Source organism: Manis javanica, chromosome 12, assembly GCF_040802235.1.
Source record: "Manis javanica isolate MJ-LG chromosome 12, MJ_LKY, whole genome shotgun sequence".
Classification (NCBI taxonomy): domain Eukaryota; kingdom Metazoa; phylum Chordata; class Mammalia; order Pholidota; family Manidae; genus Manis; species Manis javanica.
Window position 1 is genome coordinate 11,644,450 of NC_133167.1, and position 26,363 is coordinate 11,670,812.

General features: G+C 39.3%; 1 protein-coding gene across 2 annotated transcripts in view; it reads right to left on the reverse strand.

Annotated features, from left to right (window-relative positions):
• NYAP2 (neuronal tyrosine-phosphorylated phosphoinositide-3-kinase adaptor 2) overlaps positions 1-26,363 on the reverse strand; it is a 245,473-nt gene that overhangs the window by 65,570 nt on the left and 153,540 nt on the right. For both annotated transcript variants that reach the window (XM_036997806.2, XM_073218042.1), the window contains one exon: positions 25,206-26,300. In XM_036997806.2, coding sequence (XP_036853701.2) covers positions 25,206-26,300 — 1,095 coding nt within the window. The remainder of the gene's footprint in view (positions 1-25,205; positions 26,301-26,363) is intronic.

A 26,363-nucleotide genomic window follows, 5' to 3' on the forward strand; every position in this document is an offset into this window, starting at 1 on the left:
CAAATATGGTTTGTGAGTGATACCTCTTGTATGTTCAGAAGAGCATTTTTTCAGGGAACTGATGTAATAGCTAGTCTGTCATATACATAGAGACATGTTTCAAATAGATGTTCCTAACAGTGTCACTCACTTCCTGTTTTGACATCCATGTTTTTTGCAGGGAATTGATATGACAGCAACTCTCTGATGCATGGAGAGAATACTTAAAAACAAAAACAAACAAAAATAAAAACTTGTTCTGAATGTTACCTGACTAACATCCTTCCAGAAGCCAGTTACCCACGGAAGTATGTCTAAGCTCCTTCTTATAACCCACAAGATACTCCACCCTGTCAATCTTCCCCCCTGTATAACTTCAGCACTTCCCACCTGAATTCAAGAAACACCACTAAATTGCTGTAGCCTCTTCCTTCCTGGACCCTCCAACAAAAACAATACTGTTTCCAATAGCTAGTATCTCCTATCTCACCTGTTTTGAATACCTTTATATCTGTGTTTGTTCAGTGTATTCTCCTTAGCCCTACTCAGTTTAGGACCCCTCTGAAGCCTTGCCTACCCATATCACCACCCTGTGCTGAGAGATGGTCATCTCTGTGAATCTGCTCTTCTCAAAAGGATCTGGGTTTTCTGAAAGCAGAGACTGAGTTTCATTTTTTGCTTTTTTTTCCCATTGGGTGCCTTCAGCACCTAGCATATTGCTCAGTAGGTATTGAATTAATTTATTCATTCGGTAGGTTTCTCAACTCCTCAGGCATCTTTCTGATGTGTGCAGGAAATGCAATGCTTCTAATAGAATAAGAGAACCAAGCGAGTGTTATAAATGTATTAAAGTGGCACAGACCTAATAGTACTTTCAAAAATCGGATCACATAACAATCACAAGTTGTAAACTTCACCATGTTGAAAGTTTAATTCAAATAAGGAATCTTTGAGAAAGACTGTAGTAAAAAAAATTACAGAAATGGTTCACAGAACCTGTATTTTGACTTATTTATATTTAGATGCAAATACTCATCAAATTTGAGGAGTGAAATAATGCAAATAGAGAATGTAATACAAATGTCCCACTTTGGTTCCCCATTATCTGAATCTGCGGGTCAGGCTGGATGATAACAGCAGCCCTGGGTGAGGGATCTGAGAGGCCCAGCTTCACAGCCCTGGTCACATTCAGGGGCTGGGGACACATCACTGAGCCCTCCATCTCTCCTCTTGGAGCCTGCTTTACCTTAACTACAAAATGGAGATAATATCAGCCCTGTTTGATATCCCTAATTTAGTTTGAAGGATCCAATAATATTCTACATTTTTAAATATTTCAAAAATTAAACAGAGCCACATATGTAAAAAGTAGTATTAATTTAAATAAACTGTAGCCATTTGTCCTTTATGAATTTAATCTTTCTGCCTTTGGACCAGAGAATCACTGAAAGACTGAATATACAAATGGAAAATTTCCAGACGACATATAAAAACAGAACTCTCACCCATTATCTACAGTAATGAGCCCAGGAAGCCAACCTACTATCTGAAAGTTGGACTTACAGGAAGTCAGGCCACTGTCTCTAACAGCCAATCCAGGAAGCCAAACATTAACTGCATAATAATTGTCACAGAACAGTTAGAACTTGATTAATAACTGACAGCATCCTAAATTTTTGCCGCTGGTTCCCACATAGGTCCACCAGAGACAGTCAAATATGCACTTCTACCCAGGCATCTAGGATGTCTGCTTGTACTTGGGCTGCCCACAACTTCCCCATGCCAACAGCCTCCACTTGGGGCATATAACAGAGACTCCCCTTTCGCCCCACTCATCTCCCTGCCTTCGAGTTCCTGCCAACTGTAAGTGATGGTGGCTGACGACCTTGCTATAACAAACTCTGAAACAATAGGCTTTGCCTGCTCTCATTTGTCTGATCTTCGTTCATTTCCATATTCCTATAGTCCCTTCCAGCACCAGGATGCTATGCAGTTGTGTAAACACTTGTCATAAATATTATTCTATGATACAGAATGTAAGCCAGGAGGTTTAATGTAACAACATACATAACAACAACCTCAGAAAGATTCCTGGTCTTTCAATAGGCTTGTATATAAACCTAAATCCCAGTTACATTGAAATCAAATATAAGATATCAAAATCTTTAAAAGTAATACATTCTACAATAATAACTGCTGCAAAACAATTTAACTCACACTTATTTTTCAGTGCCCTGAGTCAAATGGAATAAAACCAGTATCAGAAAAGAACATGCTAAGATTTTTTCCCAGCTGTTTATTCACAGTTTCAAAGAAAATGCAACTCTGGCTTCCAAATGTCACAGCCTCAAGTCTAATGACCCATCTGTTTCACCCCTACCTTCTCTTCCAGATTCAAACAAACCCCAGGATGCTTGCTTTCTTATCAATTTCTATATTTTTTCCACTACTATCATTAAGCATCTACTATTTTTTTATCTTGTTTCTCTCTCTCATACACACACACACACACACACACACACACACACACACTCACACACACACTTTCACCCCTGGAATTGAAATTAACCAAACTAAAAAATGCTCATTCTTAACATTGGATTCAATATTGTTCTTGCAGATTTGGACAATATTTTAAATATGAAAGGCTGAGGATGTGTGACAAGGCACCTCCACCAACATCAACTTCTTTGTTCTCATTCAAATTACTCACATATGCATACTAGGGAAGTGTCACTTAGGGCTCAAACCTCAACTAAATAAAAGCCCAATACAGCTCTGGAAACAAAAAGGACTCTTTTTTTGATTCCTTCTTTGTTTTCAAGTCCCAGAGGTTAGAGCGCAGTAAATTTGGCAGGTATGTATTTCAAGAAACTCGAACAAAAGGACTGAAGAAATCATGCAACTAAGGCTTGTGCCTATGTATGTCAACATCTGCCTCCTAAATAAAAAGCAGAGCTGAAAATCTGTAAGAAATCATGAAGGTATGATTGAGCATTTTATTTGGGAATAAATCCCAGCTTCCTACAAAATGCATTTTCTAATTAAAATAAGTATGAAAATATTCAGATAGCTATTGAAAAGAGACAAATGAAAAGTGGACAATTAAACTAAGAAATATATTCAGTAAGACGTATTGAAAGCTCATTCTCGTCAGATGCATGAGGATGTATTTTTTCATCTCCAAATATTTCAATGTTTTGTTAAAGCCTGTTGAAAACAAAATTGATTTTAGTAATGTAAACTTTACTGAACAAGAGCGATCTTAGGTACTGTGGTAAACATTGAAATGGAAACTAAGTTCTTTCAGTGTTCGGTGACAGCCCCAGTGTGGAGCCCAGGGTCAACCACACAGAGGTCCTAGCCCTCTAGTCACCAAATGAACAACTGAGTGCTGACTGCTGCTCTAAAATCTGATTCTCACATTGAAATCTGATCTTGAATTGAAATCTTGCTGTGAATCAGACTGTGGGTTTTGCACATTATTGCTTTAAGTTTCTCACAGCGCTTCAATTGAAGAAGGATAAATATGCATAAGAGATTAAGACGAGTCTTATGATGACCAAAATATTCCCTCCAGATTCCGATCTATCATGCCTCAGGCTGCTCATTCTGAAGTTTCCTTCTCCATTTTTTCCCAATTCCTGACTCTTTATACTGTCTTTGAATCTACCCTTGTCTCTCCACTTTTATGCCATTCCTGCCCTGGACCCTGGGCCATCTTGAATGACTAGGCTCCCAGTTTTGATGGCTTTCACCATCACATCTATCCCCCACTAGATACTGAGTTGCCCCAGAACCTCTGACACACACTTCCTCACCAACATGCACTCTCTCAGCAATGACATGGTACTGAGATTCTTACAAATCTTCATGACCCAAAAATTCCTCTCAAGCTCTAGAGACAAAAACATACAATACAGATTGACCTTTATATATATACACGCTTTACATAGAGACCCCACAACATGCTAAAACTGACCCCATTATCTTGCTGTTTTTGTGGTTTTAAAGATCATGTGATTGCTGATTTATGTATCTCGTTCCCCTACCTAATATAGAGTCCTCAGTGAGGAGAGAGGGTGAATGAATGCATGGATGCTTCACCCATACAGTGTATCGGCTTTCACTCCTGAATCTAACTGCATCTTGGGCCATGACTCACAGCCTCTCCCTTCACCTCTCCAACATCACCCAGCACATGGGTGTTGATGTGAGTTAGTTACTGTAGCTACAATTTTTGTGGTTAACCCACACATCTTTCTAATTCATAGGCTAGAAAACAAGTGATTTTCTTGGGAAAAAATAAGTATTATTTGGAAATATGACCAGTAACGTCATTATCCTGGGGAAATATAAGATTCCTTTCTCCTTTCTTTTTCTGCAATATTTAAATGGATTACCTTGCCATATGATTTAATTGCTTCTATGAACATCTAGATGATTAAGATTGTTTAGAGAAGAGTCTTTCATATTTGTTTGTGGCTGCTACTGTGCTTGAAATTTCACACTCTCACATAGGAATCCCTTGGTTACAAATATGGACTCAAATTGTGCCTGGTAATACAGGGACCAACTCTCATGTTGCTGAGCATTGGAGCTTCCTGTGGTCATAAGGAGTGCTTCAGAATTGTCCCCTTATACTGGCATTCTCAGCAGGATCAAAGTCTCTTCATTCTATTCCAACTGCTGGAAAAATAATGAAAGGTGATCAAGGCAGATTAATTAGGCAGAAAAGACAACAAATTTGAAAGGCTAAAGGAAGCACTGAACTAAATTACATTTTCAAATGGGTATTATATTCAGTCATCCAATTTTAGAGCTGAAGGAGACCTTGGAAAGCACCATTGCCACAGCTCACCCAAAGCAAGGTGCGTGTACCTGTCCTGCTGAGATGGTCGCCTGCCTCTGGGAGGCGAGCTCCAGCGAGGAGCAGTCCCCACCTGGTGGGAAGGCTGGGCTCCAGTCTCAACATCTTTAATTGCTAGAAAGCTCTTCTGCAGAGCTCAAGTCGGCCTCCCTCCAAGCGACACCATTTGTTGGTTGTTGGTAGTCATGTTTCTGGAACAACTCAGAGAGAGTCTATTTTTCTTTTTAAGTAAACATCCCATAGAATCCAAAGCGAAGCAGTCTGTCTCCTTCGGCCATGTCTTCTTCAGAATATAAATCTAGACCTCTCAGTCTCCCAGTCACCCTGACCTGGATACTGATTGCATGTCACGGTGTCTTTTAAAACCGTGGTGTCTGGAGCTGATCAGAGCCAGACAGGCAGACATTGTTTACCAACGAGTCCAGGAGAATGCAGGGTCTTCCCCTTGTACTTCTATTATTCCATCTCCTGGCTCTCCCGGGAAAAGGGGGCAAAGGCTCCCACATCTCCACAATGAAAGGGCACCAGGGACCAGGGGCAATTATTTATTTTTTATTATTGCCTCCCTCCTGTGTGAACTCTGTCATTTGGGGTCAGTTATGTCAATTCCAACATCTAAGGGATGTCTTCTTTTCAAATATAAATAGAGGAAGAGCAATCATGTATGTGTCTGGAGATTCCATGGTCTTAAATAAAATCTGAAAGGAAGTCGAGGTTTGTGTTAATAAGGCACATAGGGTAAAACTTGTGGTTACAATAAAATAGGTGAGGCACATTATTTAATAAAATAATGAAATAGATGAGACACATTGATATAGGACAAAATGTGCAAAGGATCCTAATCATTTTATCGGTGTTAGAACAGCTAAGAGTCTTTACACAGTTTGCTTGAAATCACACAAATGGCAATAGTAAATGACCTGATAAAGAGACAGGTTCCCCGGCCACTGTCCAGTACACACATCTCACTCTAAGACACAGTGACTCAGAGGTCAACAGTTCTTTTTCCGTGGTTGCAAGGTATAACACTTTCCACAGAGTAGAAAAATAAATAGAATTCCAAAGACATGTTTGGTCTTTAAAAACTCTCAGTTACACATTCAGATGATTTAATTATTTACCTTTTAAAAAAAAATCAAGACGTGTGAGATTTGTAGGATACTGTAAATGATCTCTGCTTTAAAAAAAAATCTTTCACTGAAGTCATCAGGCAAAGCTCTAGTGTTGACATATGTTAGTAACACTTCAAGAAATTCTAGTATCGCAGGGCAATGAGAGGCAGTTTGCTCAAAGAACACAATCTATATTTCTATTTGTTCTTGTAATGCAGAAGCCAAGAGGACCTACTTGTGGGCAGTCTAGCCAGATGTTGACTAAATCTGTTGTTCTCTCTGGGCTTCCAGTTACACCACACTTCCTGGCATCCCTTGAAGTTAAGAAGAGTCATATAACTGAGGTCTGGCCATTGGAATGGGGGTGGAGTGATGTATGCCACCTCCAGGTCTGGTCATAAAACTTCCCACAAAATCCTCACCCTCTTGCAGCCCCCTCCTTCTGTCTGGGATTTTTTGAGATCCTATGTGCTGGCACAGCCACTAGATGGAAACTTCCCAAAAAGTGTGGGGAGAATTGCCTATCTTCCATGGAACCCACTCATTGATTGTCACATGGCCTGTGACATATGACGTGCTCTGTGACATGAACAGGGGAAAAGTCATATTACATTAAGCCACTGAGGCTTTGGAGTTGTTTCCTATAGCAGTTGGGCTACTGTAATACAGACTTTTTAACAGATATTGTTTTTTTTTCATTTTCCCTCCTGTAAAATACAGTCTAAAATATAAAAAATATAATATAATATATATATATTAAAATTATAATATAACTGTCTAAATGTAAGAATTCTTGAGTTTCTAATGAGGACAATGTATTTATTGGCATACCGACAGAAAAATGAAGGGCAAAGACTTGTCTAGCTTGGATTATCACATAGTCTACAGGCACACACCTGATCATCTACATTTGCTCTCTTACAACACTAAACTATGTTTTCTACCTTTATCTTGCATCTACCTACCACTTCAGCATTTTATTTAAAAAATAATAATAATAATAATAAAGGGAGAAATGTGGGATTCACATATAAATCAAGTATAAAAATCAAACGAATATTCATATTTGACCTGATTGCGTGATCAAAACTGAAAGTTTCTGTGATGACTGCCCTTGTACTGTTCACCATGTAAGAACTTATTCACTGTGCAAGAATTCGTTCACCATGTAAGAACTTGTTCGTTATGCTTCAGAAGATTGGAGACTGACAAGAATTAGGCTGGGGGTGGATTAATGATTGTGCATTGGGCATTGACTCCCCTATACGGAATTTTATTGTTGTTAACAACCATTTGATCAATAAATATGAGAGATGCCCTCTCAAAAAAAAAAATGAAGGGCAAAGAGATTAGTTAAATTGACAAATCGGTGCAATAGTTCAAGTGATGCTTCTCCATTAGCTCTACTTGTAATAAAAATATTTTATAAAACTGATAAATACATCTTTATTGAATATTCAATAAATATTTTAAATACTATGGCTTCAATAAATATAAGCTGAATGTACAAGTGGATAAGCCTCTGAAATGACCATTCAGCTTATATATTTTATCTTAATTTGAATCAAGACACTACATCCAAATTTTTTCCAAATAGTTTTTTGTCCAAAATAGTCACAAAGAACAACAATTTATATATAACTTAGATATATTTGGAAAAAATCAAAATAAAATATTTCTCAGGAATACTGAAACCATAAACCATCCTGGAATGGGGTTGAGATAATCTGAAGTCCATTCTCCAGTCAGCTCAATAAAACATGCCTTCCTGAGTCTTAGTTTTTGCCCATAAAATTATTTCTATCATCCTAAATCTACAGTTTTATACCTCTATGATACCAAAATTTCCACCAAAAGCAAAATAACTAATGGAGATTCAATAATATCGTTATTCCTCTTCTAAAATATACCTCTTTTTTATATTTTATAATGTTTTACAGACTTGATGGTGACTTTTTTGTATTTTCATTTAATTCCTCTTCCAGTCAAACCACAGTGAACTATAAAATAAATTGAGAGTATAAAAAAGTGCTCCTTAAAAACATGAATGATTTGTTTAGGATCTTTGGCAAACCCAGCATCTGGCTTGTTTCTTTCTATCTAATTAGAGACTTGAACTAAACTGGGGTCTTGGTTTAAAAAAATGCAGACAATACCCTCAATATTTCTCCCTGTCCGTAGAAAGGGAAGTGAATGTTTCCTAGTTGCTACTGGAAAAGCAGGGAGACTGACTCTACACAAGGTCTCATAACATGAGGAACATCAACATAGGGATTGGAGCTTCCCGGGACTAAGTTGCTAGTATGGGTCAGATGCTGTGAAAGACCCTTTATTATTTAAAAAATAATATTTTCAATCCTCACATAGCCTTCCCAGGCAGATTTAATGATACCCTTCACAATGCAGGACAACTGAGGGCCTCGTTGGTTAATAAGCTTCCCAAGGCCAATCAGAGGTGGGTAATTGGAGGAACTAGGATTTGAACTCAGGTCTATGAAGAAATAGCTTCACCAGTGAGGCTTTGTTTTGTTTTGTTTGGGTTACTTTAAAGATGATTATTTATGTTTTTCTAAAAGAATCAAAAAAAACTTTCTTTTTAGAAATATTTGAAGATTGTATAAACAGGACAGTTAATAAAAGGAGGCTGAGAGAAACCGGTGTGGGTATAGATACTACAGATTGTTCACAGCTCAACTCCTGTGACACTTGAACACATACACTGTGAAGAAGTCCGCAGTAGTTGAGATGGGATGTAGACTGGATTAGTATTCCTGTAGCATGTTGTCTAATCCAAACCACAGTTATTGAGGCATATTTATCAGCAACAATGGAACAAGTCAAAAAATAAAGAAGGTGCATTTGCTAAGACTGCCTTTTGCAGTTTACATTGATGCTTTTTATTGCTTTGATGGAAAAAGGCAAGTGTAAAAAGTATATATACATATATATGTGTGTGTGTGTATATGTGTGTATATATATATATGCATTTTTTTTACTATGTACAGCTAGTTGTATAATGTACATGCTTTGTTGCATCCATGCAGACATTCTGCATGCCAGCGACTGTGCCAGTGGAAGACTGTGCCAGGCAGTGAACCAAAGCACCACGACCTCTCAGAAAACAATTCCATGAACACATATAGTATCAGAGCTCTGATAAAAGCAATGAAGAGAGGTGGTAGCATACAGTGAAAGGGTAGAATAGATCATTTTTCTTAGCTAGGAGGTCAAGAAATCTTAATTAAGTAGTGATGGGAAAAATGGAAAGAGGAGGGGGCGTTAGATGAGCTTTGCAGCCAGAGAAACTAATTGTTCAGCACACACGCCTCTTCCCCTGAGTCTGTCCTCCCAAAAGCTGACCCTACCTAACAAACTTTCAGCTTGACAAACAGCACAAAAGAATACTTTCAAAAGAAGTGTGGAGAGAACAATGGTTCAGGCTCCATAATCAGTTCAGCGTGTCTGGAAGGAAGTCTTTATATTAGGAAAGAATGGGATCTGAATTTACATAGAAAAGAAAAAAAAACAAATTAAGGAAGATTTTGAGTGACAGGCTACAGAGATGGTATTTGTTTTTCAGGAGCAGGGTATGGTGATACTAGCAGTATTAAAGGAAGATTCTCCCAGAAGTGTGTAAGAAGGACCAGGAGAAAGATGTGTGAGGATTTATCCCAGGTCGAGGCTCATTATTAGCACCCTTTTATCTCTTGGCACATGAAATCCACAGAACTCCAGATATCACCATGTCAACATCAGGATGCCATCAACTTCTTAAACCTCCTTTCAGTGGGTGTACAGACATAGAGGCAAAGACACAGAAATATAAAATATGTTGTAGCATATCTTTTTGTAAACTCCTTTTAGTACTTGCATCCAGTGATGATGAATTTGTGACTATTTGCCAGACGAAGATCACTTTTGGAATTCCAAATCCATCATCTGTTCAAATGACAAAATAATCATTTTTTATTAACCACCCTCATTGTCTGGTCTTAAACTGATGTCAAAATTTAGAGAGAATTACCAGACAAGGTTATATTGAGAATTCATTAAATAACTTCACTGAGCCCAGAGTCAATTCTCTGCATATTAAAAATGAGACACAATTGTGGAAAGTGTCCTTACTGATCACCAACCCTTTTTACTTCAAAACAGTGTATAAAAAATGCAAATGTGTCCCTATATTTTATCACATTAAATATTTATGCCCACAGCTCTTGGCAATGTCTATAATGCCAATGGCAGGCTTTTAGTTCCTCATCTTCACCATTTAAGACCCGATATTCCTGAAGCTCATCTTACTCCCTCTATATCCAGTTCCTTCACATATTTGATAGCGAAACTACTGACAAAATATCTCTTAGAGGGGTAAAAAGAACTCCAAACTACTTGACAGATAGAGTTTTAGGGTTATAAATGCTTTGTAACCTGGATGGGGCACACATTTTGACTTAGGATAGTTTACGGTACCTGTATCTTCTGACAAATTCCGAAATCTTATGCCAACATTCAGAGAAGACCCAACACAAGTGTCCCTCTTAAGTAGGACACAAGGCAGCAAAATAGCATAAAGCTAAAGAGCTAAAAAAGAACCTTCTCAACAAAAGGAGGCCACAGGAACATGAACATATGTGCTTTTTACATTTTCTTCCTTCCTTCTGCCCCAGTCACAGCACTGCAGAATAGGGACAGCACAGTACAGAGATCTCTGGGTTGAATTATTAGGGAAACAACCCTGGAAGTGGTTTTGCCATCATCTGGGTGATGTTGGATTCATTTTCCTGCTTTCGGTGTATTCATCTTTCAAATAAAGGATTTAATCCATAGCATCTCTAAGATGCCCTGTGGATCTGAAGTACTTTAGGGGAAAAAAAACTACAAAAACAAAGAAGGGGACAAAACTTAAAATCATATATTTTCTTTGCTCAGCTTAAAGTGAAAGGGGATGCATGTGTGCCTAAATACATTACAGAAAGGTGACCAATGAAAGTGGTTCCTGACTGAGGCTCCATGTTCTTAAAAATATAACTTTGGCTTTTTTTAAAGGAGCTTTTCAAACTAACTAATGATGCCTTGCCATAGGACAGAAGAGGGGTGGTTCTACATACAAAGTATGCTCAGGTGTCACAGACAGCATGAACAACCACACAGCCAGAATGCATAGCAAACGATACCAAAGCCCAAGGACAAGTAACAATGGTACAAAGAGAATAAAGAAACCATCGCTATAACTTGAGTTGCCCTTGTATGAGATATTCAAGAGAATTTGGCTGTGTGCACAGAATCACTACTTACTAAAATAATCGAGAGAAAGTTGACCAATTACCTATCAGAGCTAGAGTCCAAATTTACTTCTTCTACGGAAAAAACACGTGGAATTCTACGGATGCCTCTACAGCATTTCTGCTTTCATCTACTTTTTAAGCAGCGACGTCAGGACAACCCTTTGAACAAGAGGAGAGAAGGAGAAGGACTAGAAAGCAGAGAAATATTCTGAAACAAGACATTTTATAAATTGGGAAGACTTTGGTAATGTGGAACATTTTTATGTATCCTCAAAACTGAGTTAATGTGCATAGGAAATTACTACTAGTCATTTGGGATCAAAATTGAAGTTCCTGTTGCATGGGCTATTGCCACATTTTTATAGAAATGTCTTAGATGTTGTTGGAGGATATAAAATTGGTGTTAATAATGTAGCGCATGGATTCATACCAGCAATTTGGAAAGCAAGTGCAGAGGGTTCCTGCCTCGGACTGTGATCTGGGAAGTCCCAACCACAGCATTTTACAATGTAAACAGAGTTGTCTTTGGGATTATGAGACCCTGGGTGCCAGTTTAGACTTAGTCCCTAATTAACTGTGAGGCCTTGGGCAAATCGCTTTCCTCTTCTGAGACTTTATTTGTTTATCTTTACATGAGGCCTCTGGACTCAAGGATTTTAAAGTTTAGGATTCTACTGGTAAATACCAGATATATTCTATGTTAAAGGTTCTCAGTCCTAACTGCGTATTAGAAACACTTACAGAGACTTCAAAAAGTATCCATGCCTGCACCACAGTAAGATTAGACTGGGGGGTGGGGGATGCCCTGACACTGGTAATTTTTAAAAGCTCCCTGAGAGATTTTCTAAAGTAAAACCAGGATTCAGAACCACTGTTCTATACTTACTGGAATGTTTTTAGCAACATTTAATATACTTCTCATTTTTCTTTTTATAGACTGGCTGAGTCCTTTATTTCTATTTTAGCTGAATGCATGTTAATTATCCTTCTTTACCCAAGAGAAAGGAAAACAAGTAAAAAACAAAAAACAAACAAAAAACAAATAAAAAAAGGAGCTGGCCTATTTAATATTTATTAGAATTCCTTGAAAAAAATTGTATTGGTGGAGAAGAAAAATGTTTGATCACATCAGATTTTAAAATGATCTCCATCGTTTATTTATTTGTGTTATGATTACTCCTTATCTTCATAAATAAGGAAAAAATAGATCTGCCAAAGCAACCAGTGAGTGGGTGGGCGGGCGAGAATTTGTTGCTGAATTTTGATTCTGTTACTTGGCTTCTTCCGCTAGACTAATGCATAAATGATAAAGAAACCAGCAGTTAAAGGAACATAACCAATTTCTTTATACCACCTGCCAAACAATCATTTGGAGATAAAAAGTCATTGATCTGAGATAGCCAAAAAGCATCATCTTCTCATTGTTGTCTGTTTTCTATGCCTATTATTTTGTTTTAAAGGTCATAGATTCCTCTTTTAACTTTTGCAGGAAAGACAAGCTTTTCCACTAGAAGGTGGGAGGTGTGTGGGTAGTTGAATATATGCACAGGTGCAATCAACTTTAATTAAGACTCAAATCATTTTAACAGGCAGATGGAAAAATGCTTCAATCTTCTCTAAAAGAAACCTAGCCATTCAAGCACTAAAAATATTAATTCATGGGAAGAAAAATATCATTTCTATTCTTTCTGAAAGATGTAATTCTGAAAATACAATCCTAAGTGTTTGTGAAGAAAACATTAAGTGCTAAGAAGAATATCTTCATTACAAAGAGTAAAAAAAATAATTAAATTCAATCTAAGTAAATGCAAACTTAGACGGTTGGAATCACAGTTACTAATGCCCATATTTGGGGCAGGGAGGGGTTTAAATAAGATAGTCATTAAAGTTTTCTAAGAAAAGCAAAGCAGGAATTTTAATCCTTTAAAAGGTAATACAGCTGACGGCTATGGAACTACATGTCTACAGCACTGATTTTAATTCACCAGGTCTCTAGATAAATATGGCTAGAGAGAGAAACAGTGTTTGGGAATCATTGTTGGCCCATCTGGTATTTTTTGTAACATTCTTGAGAAAAAAGCATACATGTAAATTTGAGGATCAGAAAAACACACACACACACACACACACGGTTGGAGAAAGCCTCCAATTAACTAGATTTTATTTTTCCCCAAAAATGGTATTTAAAAAGGGTGGTCAAAAAGATAAGCAAAGCTACAGGCCAAGCCAATGGGAATATATTTAAATATTTGAGGTCACTGTGTGATTCTGGTCTAAGGACAAAGAGTAGCAAGTCAATGATCTTATATGCCACTTGTTCTCCTTGGAGCCGAGGAAGGTAAAACACAAGGGACCTTCTCTGAAAATTCACCAGGCAATATCATTCAATCCCTTCCTACCTTCCTTCCTTCCTTTCCCTGTCTTTCCATCTTCATTTCTGGTAAGGTGCATGCAACCAGCCCCCTTGTTTAACTTTTGTCATCTTTTCTTCATACTATGTCACATACACACACATACAAAATGCATGTATGAACTGCTTAATCACAAAGTTCCTCAGGAATAGAGGTGTTTATTTTTTCATTTTGTGCGTGAATTAAGTGAAAGTAAAACAGAACCTGGATTGAATTATTATTTCTGATGTTACCAATGCTCTTTATTACTGTGATACCTTGTTTCGTAAGTCATCTGGCAGCAGACTTCTTTCTGGCAACTAATGAATAAGGCCTCAGAAAACTCTGATATCCCTTGTTTGAGGTTAGACTCATGGATTAAAAAAGAGGAAGAAAAAAAAGAAAAGAAAAGGAATAGGAGAAGGAAGGAGCAGGACAAAGTGGTATTTGCAAATCGGGATACTTCAGATGAAGCTTTGATTATGCCTCAAGCAAAAGCCACTCTTCTCCCAGATGTCACCAGACCCAGCCTATTAGAATGAACCCAGGATGATCACGCCTTTGTGAGCTTCCAAAGCTAAGAGAATGCTGTGCCATAAGCCAGGAGTCATAAGCCAGCCAAAATGGATGGACAAAGCAAACCTCTGCTTAATTAGCATCTGGATAAACACTTTATGAGGAAAGCTGTGGAAGTGCACATGAAATGAGAAAATTGACAATGAAGTGTTTCAACAGCTATGTATTGTGTCTGTAGCCTTCATTTATGAAAAATATTATGGATGGTCACTTCATGCATTACCTATTTAGGCTAGTTAATCTGTATTTAGGAGGTTAGCATTCTTTCTATCTACATCTGTGGTTACACACCTTTGTATATAAAATTTGAGTGTTGCTGCTTTTCTCTGATGTTGAATTTTTCAAATGTTAACCTTAAAAATGTTTTGCATGTTGACTAACCACTTGAAATGGAAAAGAGATTCTCTTTGACTCTGCTTAGAAAACAACATTTCACAAACCACCACTTGAACAGTCCTCCCTCTCCATAATAAATATTTTTTTTCTCATATTAAGCATTCTGGGTCTTCTTGGTTGCTGCCTAATTCACTGGTTAATTGCATTTTTGGAAGCAAAGATAAATAGTTTTAAACAGAACAATAAAAATATTCATTACATTTGAAAAATACATCAGCAACCCAGTTACATTGTGTCTTTTCTTTTGCTGATACATCATCCTTTACAATCATGTTGTAAAGTTGCCCAGCCCTTTGTACAGTGAAGATGACCTTTGTTCTCAGAGCTGTTCTTTATGGGGTAAAGGTAACTATGCGTCATCAGGTATGAGGTCCCTCCACCTTCAAAGGTTAGATGTCATCCAGCAACCTTAAAATAGCCCATCTCCTGTGGGAATGGAGAACGGCTAACACTCTCCCCAGTGCCTTATGCTTCTCACATCACATATTGGATAATCCACTTAAGATGTCAGATCCTTTACCCAAGCCTCACTGAAGAGCGTTGTGCAAACAATATGAAATCTCTGAAAATTTAATTCGTTTTTGACCTTACTTTATTTTTTAATAAAATATTTATTCTTTCCACAGATATCAAAAAGTCAAACAATCACTCCTTACGGTTGCCTAGTAATTCAGATCTTACAGGGTCTTTTCCTGAACATGACTTTCTTTAATTTTTCACAACAATTCTCTGAGGTAAATGTGAAAAAAAAAATGGATGCTTAGAGAGTTTGACGTGCCCTAAAAGCATAGCTGTTCAGTGCTAAATCCATCTTTTCACTCCAGGACATTTGACTCCTGTGTCTTTTTCCAAACATGTATCTCAGGGGACTCCCCAGTGTACCTTCCATTGCACTGAAATTGTTTGTTGAGCTGGTCAAACAAAGGGTTTTTCAAAAACAAAGATATGGAAGTGAAGATGCATTTTTATTCTCCTTATCATTTGCTGGAAATTAAACAGTACATGAACCATACTCAATATCATGGATAATAGAGCTGGTAGTTGTCTATCTACAACTTGATATCTTAATACTGCTTCCAGAACCATCCTGTGAAAATCCTTGCTATGTTACTTCTGATGGGCTCTACTATAAGTCCTTTATAAAGTTTTTAGATTAGATGATGAGCACTTGATTGCATTTTCCTTGCTGAATGCTGCCTGGTTTTCCCAATCAGTAACAGGCCTGATTCCCCTTCTGACCGTTTTATACAAAAACATCTAACCCTGATACTCCGTTGATGTTCCTTGAAGCAGTTAGTTGCTAAATATTTTAACTAATGTTGATCTTGCATCCTCTGCAAAACTCAGATCATTATCAATACTTGGTATTCATGGCAATTTTATTGGACTTTGCTACTTAAAAAACATTAACTTTGGAATAATCAATAAATTCATAAATATAAACTGAGTATGCAAGACACGGTCATAGAGACATAGAGGCTTAAGTAAAATATATAGTCTTTTCTCTCAAAAACCTATTTAGTTGTGCAGGTTGGATACACATTTATTCCCTTTAAACAGTCATTTGATCATTCAAGGAAACACATACTGAACATACACTTTGTGCCAGAAAATGTACTAGTTGCTTCAATAAAAAAGAACTCCGGACTGTGTCGTGACAGTTTAGTAGGGGAGGTAAACATTTAAACACTAATCACCACACTGGGTCAGCTGTATGCCAGGCGAGTTTTTTTATATTAACAGAGGAACAGAACTCCCAAAAAAGGAAGAAGAAGGGACAGAGTCCAGAAAGGATTGCTAATGAGGGTATCATATTGCCTGAGAACCCAAAGTGTCTTCAGATGGAATAATCAACAATGTCAGCTGTTCAGTGAAATTTAAGAGAACCAAAAGGAGAAAGAGACCAGGGCCAGAGCCCAGTTAGAAAGCCCGAAGTGACTCTGGAGTGAGCAGAGGAGGATGCTAGGTTGTAGGGAATTAAGGATGGAATGCAGGACGAGGAATGGAGGCAGCAGGCATGGAACACTCATGTAAGTGGTTTGGCCATGAAAGGGAAACAGGGAATCATGGCCAGGTGTAGAATCATGCTGTTTTTTGCTGAAATATCAATAGACAACTTTACTGTAGTTTATATTCAATGATCCTAAACATAACTTGGTTTAGAAGCCAAAGTGAATTCTGCAGGCTTCAAGTGTGACATTATCAATTAAAGAAGGGACCCTTTGAGCCAATCTATTTTAATTTCTTAGGTTTGAAATTTATCTTGGGCCAATATTGTCAAAAAGCTGTCCTCATTATCTCTCTTTTTGTTAACCATTGGTAAGTGGTTAATAACTAAGCAGTCAAAGAATGAAACTAGTTTATGGATACAGAGGAAACTTGGAGATTCAGAATAAAAGAGAGTTATGCTTTCCTTCAGGTCTGATTATTCTGTTGGGGATTACTAGCATCTAAATCCCCTCCCAGCCTTCCAGTTGTTGGGAATCCAGATTTCTTATTTGTGTTATGGGAACAAAAATCATGTTAGATCTACCCACCCTAACACTGTAGGTGGACCAGGTTTGGTTGGACAATACATGGACGACCCCAGTTTCTGCTTTCTGACTCTTAATAGGTATATTGTTGATCTAATCTTTATCTATAGTAGGTATATTATAGACTTATACCTGCCTATATACCTATCTATAATAGGTATATTGTTTTTCTATCCTTTTTCTTTCTTGACTAATTATATCAGTTCCATGTATATCAAGGGAATAGATGCAAAAATTGAAAAATGCTATTTTATTGAATATAACTAAAACTTGATCAGAAGAAATTTGGGGGAAATCTTCCCTTCACTATCATTCATCAGAAGAATATTACAGACCTCCAGATCTGAAAATTTTCCTTTAAGTTCAGCAGTTCTGGGTATACCTGACTAGACAGGATATGCTGCTTCAAAATCTGGTACTAAGATTTCCCTCCTCCCCTCTTAGATTCTCTTTAGTATTTGTACTCCTTTCATTTGGGAATAGCAATAGCCCAGATTCTCCAGTTGATTGGTTATTCTACTAGGAGTGGAACATTTAATTAACCTAGCTTCCATCAACTAACAACAATAATGAGTTCGCTTCAACCGAGAAGTACCATGCACCACTACAGACACTTCATTAAATTTGGAATTGCTATCCTTTTACTGACTTCTGAAAAACTGACTGTTTTGAAAATTAAAGAAGCTTTTCAAATATTTTGTGACTTAAACTCATTTTTACCTGGGAACACATACATTCAAGACTACCAGTCACAGAATAATAGCTCCCTGGATTTATGCCATACCTTTTCACCACAGAGGTTAAATGACTTGGTTGAATATGTTTTCATTCTCTTTCCTCTTTTGAGTTCAATAATGCCTAATATTAAGCAGATTGGAATTCCTTCTTTAAAAAGTTGTTTACTATTATTTTCTTTTAAAAATGCTATTTTTAAAAAAGTATCTACCTCCAAACATTGACAAGAGATCAATTTTTACAGCTATTCATTTATACAGCAACTGATGATCATTTGACAACTACAAAATGATCTACATTTAAGTGCTTTATGTCTATATTCCTTATACTTTCCCTCAATAAATCTGCCTAGAATGGAATGGGCCTTCCTTTAAATAGGACACTTAAGAACAGAGGCAATGAATTCAGTATTTATTCAGCATAGCTCCTTTTAGGCTGAATGACTATATTGATTTCAGTGTGGAATTTTCTAAATCATAGGATCTGATTTTTTTTTTCACTGAACAGTCAAACATTTCTCATATGGCTTTTGTTTCCTTAAGTTAATAGCCCTCTCAAGTCACAAGACCTATTAATTCACCAAGTTCAATAAATGTGTATTATGTAGCAACTTTGGGGAAAATTGTTGTGGGATGAGAGCTTCATGAAATAAAATGATGAAAAGGTATAGCCCTTGTCCTCCATAGCCATATGTCTTGCTGGGAAACAGAAAAAAAAAAACTTACAGTATGTCAGAATAAGACACACACCATTAGAGAAGTATGAAGTGCTCTCAGAGTTTGAAGGAGAGATTATTTGTAGACAACAGCAGAAGAAAAGCTTGATGAAGAAGTAGGCAGCCTCTAAGCAGGGACCCAAGGATTAGACTTTGTTTTATGGAGTTGCTGAGAAAGTCCTTTCAGCAAGACGCAACATCGACCCAAAAGCCTCTGAGGCAGGAAATGGCATTTACCTGGGGATCTACAGATCATCGAGTAATCCACAGACGCATCAAACAGCAGAGCTAGGAGAGACTCACAGTTTTAGCACCTACTATTTTCATTTGAAAAGTGGGAAAACTAAGTAAGGTATTAAGAGATAAACTTATTTATCCAATGTCTCAAAGCTTTTTAGTGGTTGAGCCAAGACAGAAACCATCTCTTGTGACATCCAACTCCTGTCTTAGCCTTCTAGATCATATGTAATTAGAATGTAGGACAAACACAAGGCAGTATTATGTGGTGGATAGAAACCCCCCACATATACAAAATATTCAATTACTTATAGATGTCAAAGTGTTGAAAATCCATGGTATTAAATATAAATCAGAAACTGAATTTTCTGTTTGAGACAACTCAACAGAAGAGAAGGAAATCAGTTCTTATATACGAAATACATACTGAAGGAATCTTGGTTTAAAAAAAAAACAGACTGGTGAAGGTTTATTTGTGAATTGAGAATGTTTTTGCATTTTAAAATCTAAAGAAGAGAGGGTCTTCTTAATGGAGAGAATTGCTGATTAAATTGCTGACAAGAAATTGCACTTAAAGATTCAGCAGCCAGAGAATATAAACACAGGGATAAACATGTCTGCCTGCATCAATCAAAAGCAGTTGCAGTCTACTCCTAGAAAGGTGAGCAATTATTTATGAAATTATGTCTTCTTCAGTGATTCTGCATTTCAATCGTAGGAGAAACTGAATGAGAAAAACAGACAATGTCCTGGTCCCAATTAACCAAGGAGTCACATGCATTTTCAAAATGAAGCGATTTTACTTAGGCTCTATTTAACCTCATCAGCCTGAAAAGAAATTCCTTTAGCTTCAAAAAATAATAATAATTAAATAGGTCAGAGTGTTCTTGAAGAACTGTATTATTTTTTTAAATTTTAAACATAAGTGTCTGATTCCGTCAACTACACATTAACACAAATCTAAGAGAAAAGAGGTGATGCTAAGAAGTGTTTTGCATAGGACTCTTTTGGAGTTTTTGCTTCTTTGTTTTACTAGATCAGTTTCTAGATTCGTGATGCTAAGGCCCTCATTGCTTTGGAGCATTGGCTGAGGTTTTTGATCCATAGAATGGTTTTTCCCTTGGGCCTAACTATGGGCCATCAAACTAATACATAGTTTTGGACAAGGTGCAAGGAAGAAAGCCCTATATCCCTGGAGGTAGAATCATCTAGTTGGTAGCTCAGTATTGAAAATCTCACAGGCCACACAAATGTGCACTTACATTCCTTAAATTACACTTAGAGGTACTGAGGTAGGCACTCACATGTCTTTGCCCAGCCCATTTTAGGAGATTAAGAGGCCCTGTATGCAGACCATATGCCTTCAGGGACAGCTCAAAAGCCTGGGGTACAGAAGAGCCCACCACAGTGACCAGTATGTTCCAGAAGGTTTTCCACCCCCTTTCTAAATTGAAGACAAGTGTTAAGTAGTCCAGGCCATTTTGATACACATTCACCTTCCTTTTATTCAGCAGATATCTCTGGGTGTGATAATGGTAGGAACTTTAAGAGTTTTGATAACTAGTATATTTAATGGCAATTGGGAGGGGAAAGAAGTTGTGGAGATTGATCAAGTGTAGATAAAAGTATCATTAAGACCAGAAACTCTGGAGCCAAATAAATCAGGATTAAGTCCCAGATTTACTCTATATGTGATCCTGGGGAAGCTGTGCCTCAGTTTCTCCCATCTTAAAAATGGCAATGGTCATATCACTTGTCTCAGAATACTGCTATGAGGATTGAATGCTTGTGAAATGCTTACAGCAGTGTCTGGTATAGAGTAAGTGGCATATAAGCAGGTATAGGCCACCATTATTATGGAAGCATTCCCAAGGAAAAGGTTGGGGCTGCCCTCTTTCCCCAGGTCCTCATCACCAGCTTCTTTAATGCAACCCACTCTGGCTCAGTTGGTCTTGAAATCTTTCCTAAGACAAATCTGTTTGAAGCATCAGCATTTCCCAATGACCTCATCACCTCATTCCACAATTTGCATTGTCAGCTGTAGCTCCTGAGATCCTCAGCCTAGTCATCACGGCCAGACCCCCTTATGGCTCACATAACACCTTCCCTTCTGTTCTACTAGTGTCCCACAGGAAGGCTCCTGTTGTCTTGTGTTGCTCTCCTACACTGACAAGATCATGTGCCTGGGTGTCCTCTTTAGACAGCACACCCTTGTTCTGAGTCGTGCTCCATCTGGGGACCCCATCCTGCTCTGGCTAGTCCTTCCCCTTATCCAACTTGGACCCATCTAGGCAAATCTCTGGGGTGAGGACTGCTTACCAGCCTGACTCTCCAGTTCCCTGTCTGCCTGACCAGCAGCACCAGCTCCTGCATGAATCAGCTCTTACCTATGGTTCTCAAATTTAAGTGCTGAGGAATTCTCATGAGGGAAATGGCACAGACCTGGCATGAGTAAGACGGAGGGTCTAACTCAGCACAAGAACGGATGTTATTCACAAACCGCTCACTACATGCTCCACTGTTGAATTCTCAAGGTTTCTGGGAGAATCCAAGAGGTAGCGAAATCATGTTTCCTATTGATACATCCAGATGACCTTTTCCTTTGCAAGCTGCTAACTAATCAGTAGCTTGTTCAAGGAAAGGAAGGCAACATTCACTCGTTTCAAGACATCTATAAGTTACTTTCCCCCTGTCTTCTTTCTCTTATGTAAATTCTGTTTTTGACATGATTAAATGAAAGCAACGTGTTATAGGTTTCTCTTGTGTGGAAGTAAATGGTGTTATTAATATGTAGCCATACATACCTGAGTTACTGTTGGATAGAGGCATAAATATTATTGGGAAGTGTCATTAAAAAGTTTTAATTTAGCTTTCATTTTAAGTTAACATTTTGGGGCCTACCTCCAGAATTTCTCATTGAACAGGTGAAGGATAAGGTGCAAGAATCTGTATTTTTAACAACAGTCTAGGGTTTATGATATGGGAGGTATTTGGACCACTCACCTAAGCTTTCTGTGTCCTTTCCCTACCATGCTTTCAGTGACCCATGGCCCTTCTCTGGAACCTGAGCACTCACTCCCCCATAGTCATGGCCGGAGAGCACCTTGTATTTTATGGCCATAAAATACAAGTTAATCACTTCTTACATGCTGCATATCCTCCGTCTCTCTGCACAAATTTTAAAAATATTAATAATAGCAAACTCAAATAAAAATTATTGTAGTTAGAGTGTCTCCATATATCAACAACATTACAATGTCCCACCAACTGGCAAAACAATGCTCCCTAGAATTAATGTGAAGACCATATTTAGAAAATTGTGAAACAAAACGAAACTGATTTGTAGTCCACCACTATTGTCTTATTTTCTCTCTTTACTATTGCTTAAGCCCCATCAACAATTGTCAGCTTTTAAGATATGAAATCATTAAATCAGGCGCATCTTTTATAGATTATTAAAAATAAGAGTTGAAGGCATACATTTTATTGGACATAGATTGTTCAGTTAAAATGGAGAGATTATATTTGCTTTGATTTGAATACCAGAAAATTATCAAAATTGGCATTTCCAGAAAAGCCAGAAAGGTATGAAGAATAGAAATATCAACTTTACTTTTATTCCTGAAATGTAAAAAACACCATTGGAGACTCAGGAGTCATGAATGTCCTACTACTTCACGGCACTTATTCTGTGCCTATGACATCAGCAAGTGCCTACAAATCCTATCTGGCAAAGCGAAGGACAGAGTTATATTACTGAGTGTACTAAAATATGATTATAGGTGAACTCTCAATTACCTACAATTCTGGATCGACTTTTTGTATTGCTGAAAGATTCTGAGAGCCCCTATGATTTTGTTAGCCTATGATAGTATCTTTCAATTTCTTCCAGAGTCAAAAACAAATAGCATTCAATTATTTATTTATCTGTACCAAAAAAATAGCATTTTTCCTCTGTTGCCTTTATATAAAGTGCAACATTGAAGTTAGTGTAACTCAGAGTATATACCCTTTCTCTGAACGGTTGATACACGCTTAGTAGAACATGGGAAAGAATTCTGTCCTCAGATCCCTAAAAGCTATAAAGAGCCTGGATCACTTTACCATATACAAGCTTTGTTTTAGAAACACACAAAGCCCATTTTGGAATCATATGGAGAAGTCTGTGACATATAGCACATAGACTGATTCTAACAGATGGATTTTTCTTGAAATAACTTCATTAGCTAATCATTTCTTTTACATATACTTTTTCGAGCTAATTGGTATAGCTGCCAGCTGGAGATGCTGAGGACCCTCCGAGGAAGCTGGGAGGCAGAGAGAAAAATCCGATAACTTTACCAGTTCTAGGGCGAAACTTCTACAGATTTCACACTAACCACTACCCAAATTTGACACTATTGACATTGTAGACCAGATGATCTGTTTTTTCCACCATGTGTGTGTGTGTGTGTGTGTGTGTGTGTGTGAGAGAGACAGAGAGAGACAGAGAGAGAGAGACAGAGAGAGAGACAGAGATAGAAAGAGAAAGAGAAAGAGAAAGAGAAAGAGAAAGAGAAAGAGAAAGAGAAAGAGGGGTTGTCCTGTGCGTTGTAGGCTATTAGCAGCATCCCTGGCCTCTACCCATGCAATGCCAGTAGCCCACCCAATGTGACAACCAACAATGATGCCAGACATTGCCAAACGTCCCTGGGAGCATTATCATCCCAGCTAAGAATCTCTACTTTAATAATAGGTTGTTTTTAATTTTTAATACAGTTTTTAAAATAATTTAACATATGCCCATATGTATGTATTGAACTCCAGACATAGCTTATATATTAGAAACTGTTGCTTTTCAGTCAGATAAATTAATTTTTCTTTGCTGGGGGTGGGGATTATTTAAACAGCTAATGCTTTTATAAATTTCTCAGTAAAGTAAAAAAAAAAAAAGACAATATAAGTGGCTTCTAAGTACCAATGAATACTAATTGAGGAGTGTCAACATTATCTTCACCATCAAAAGCATTAAAGATCTCTTTTCCTTTAAGGAAGATCCTCCATTTGACTGCATGAGTAGGTAAATAAAATGTAGTGGTGGGATCATCTGAGATGAAAATGATCATCAGCTTAGGTGCCTAGGGCATTTTTAAATCAGAGACCTCATGTAACTTAATGAAATGGACAATGAGAAAACCTGGGTCTGTTTTGACTTTACTATATCCTAATGGAGGGATTTGGGGCTCACAAAATAATTAGTCATTCAGGTGATGTCCTGGTCTTTGAAATTCGGTGGTAACTATAATGTTCACCACCCGGTTTATCACTTAGAGGAGATCTTTCTGTATTTTGGATATGGATGGATCTAGGAAGAGTACCAGAGGAGTAAGATGCTAATTACCATGCCTTTTATAAGGGGAAGCTTGAGCCTCATTCTAGTTTAGAATGTAGGCAAGAACGTTAACATCTTGAAGTATGTGGAGAGAATCATTCATGTTAAAAAATAAAAGTCCTAAATTCTATCTGAATTGCTTTCTTTGCAGTAAAATCTTCCTAATACAGATTTGCGCAAGTAGGCTTTTAATAGAAAATAAAGGAAAGCATTAATATGTATCAATTCCAAGTTTAAATGTGCGCTTTTCCTCAAAAAATCTAGATATTTGCCTAAAACTTCCAGAAAGATCTGTTTGTGCTGTCACACTTCCCAGAGCCACAGTAAAACTAGGATTTCCCCCTGTGGATAAAATGAGAGTTCCTGTGGCCCGGATTCTCACCTGGCCCTAGCTGACTAGCTCACCGCACACCTGTGGGCAATACATGGCTGTTGACTCTGTATAACGAGCTCCGCCCAGTGCTCGGGGCAGGACAGGGTGGCAGGGTGGCAGGGCGGCAGGGCTGCATGAGAGCAGAGCAGAGGCTGGAGTGCTGGCAGCACTGAGGACAGAGGCCCAGAGGGCGGCTATGCGGGACGACTGTGCAATCAGAGGGGCTCAGAGGCAGAGACTGGCTTGCTGCCTGCACACTCGCTCTGAGTGAATGGGATTCTAGTGACTGACCTGCCACCTGGAAATAAAGTTGGATATAACCCTTTCACCCCAAGAACATTTTGCTGTCAATTTCTTTGGTCACACTGAATCCATAGCAAACTTGCCCGGGACTGAAACCCATTGGCAAGACACCCCCTTTATTTATTTTTTTAAAAAGCATTCTTCCTTGGAAATAGGCTATGCTCTATTAAGCAAACGGTCGCTTTTAGCGCTTCCAGAACGCACTATTTCCTTTAGCGCGGGAAAAGGTGAAACCGCGCATTCTGAGTCTCCAGCAGAGGCCCCGCCGCCCGCGCGCCCCGTGCCGCCCGCACCCGGCGGCCCGTCTCCCCTCCGGGCTGAGCACTTACTCTCCGCAGGCTCCTTGGCCCGGCGGCCGCCGGACGACTTCCGCAGCAGGCTGCGCCCGGACGTGAACAGGCTGGTGAGCTCCTCCAGCGGGCTGGTGGGGGTCCGCGAGCGCGCGCCGCCCGCCGCCGGCCCGCAGGGGCTGCCCGCCGCCTGGGCCAGCTTGGCCGCGTCCTGCGACAGCGGCCGGCCGGCGGCGGGGGGCGCTGCCGTCGAGCCCCTGGCCGGGCCGCCCGCGTGCACCGCGTCGTAGGGCGGCGGCCGCTTGAGGCTGAGCGGCGTCAGGGCCCGCCCCATGCTCACGGGCGACGGGGAGGCCGAGTGGCTTTTGGGGTAGCCGTGGGGGGACTGCGTCCGGTACAAAGCGGAGGGCGGCGGGGGGGACGAGGAGAGCGCCGCGGCGGCCGGAGCGGGCCCCAGGGCCCCCTGCTGGTCCTTCTCCAGCTTGGGGTGGCCGGGGGTGGCGGGGGGCAGCGAGGACGGGGACGCCCCAGCCTGCTGCTTCATGTAGGACACGTTTTCCAGCACGGGGAGCTTGGTGACCTCCAGCGGGGTGAGCGGAGACTCGTCGGAGTTGGGCGAGCACTGCACGGGCGCGGGGGGGAACACCAGCAGCGGGGGCCTGTGCGACAGCAGGTTGGGGAAGGGCGGGGGGATGTCGCAGAGCGCGCCCTTGGGAGGGCATGGCCCTGCGGACCTGGCCGAGTCCAGGTCAGGCACCGTGGGAGTAGCACACTGCGAAGAACAGCTGTGATGGTCAAGGTCACATTTGGAGTCTTGGCCCAAGTCGTCAAAAATGGGGTATTTCATTTCCTCGTAGACGGCCTCACTCTGGTCGTCGTCCTCCCTCCTGAAGTCTCTGAGAATGTTCCCCACCATCTCGATGTACACGGGCTCCTCCTCCTCGGGGTCCCCCGCGGGGCTGCTGACCTGGGAGAGGGACGCGTCCCGCGGGAGCGACGTCCTCCGCGGCCCATGCTTTTTGATGTACGTTTCATCAAAGGACGTGCTGAGCTGAGTGTTTGGATTCCGCTTGGGTTTGGGAGGAGGAATCTTCTTTGAATATTCATCGCTGTGGGGTCTTGGTTTGGCCGACACTAAAAATAATAATAAATAATAATATTAATAATATAAAGTAAAACAGATCAGTACAATAGGAA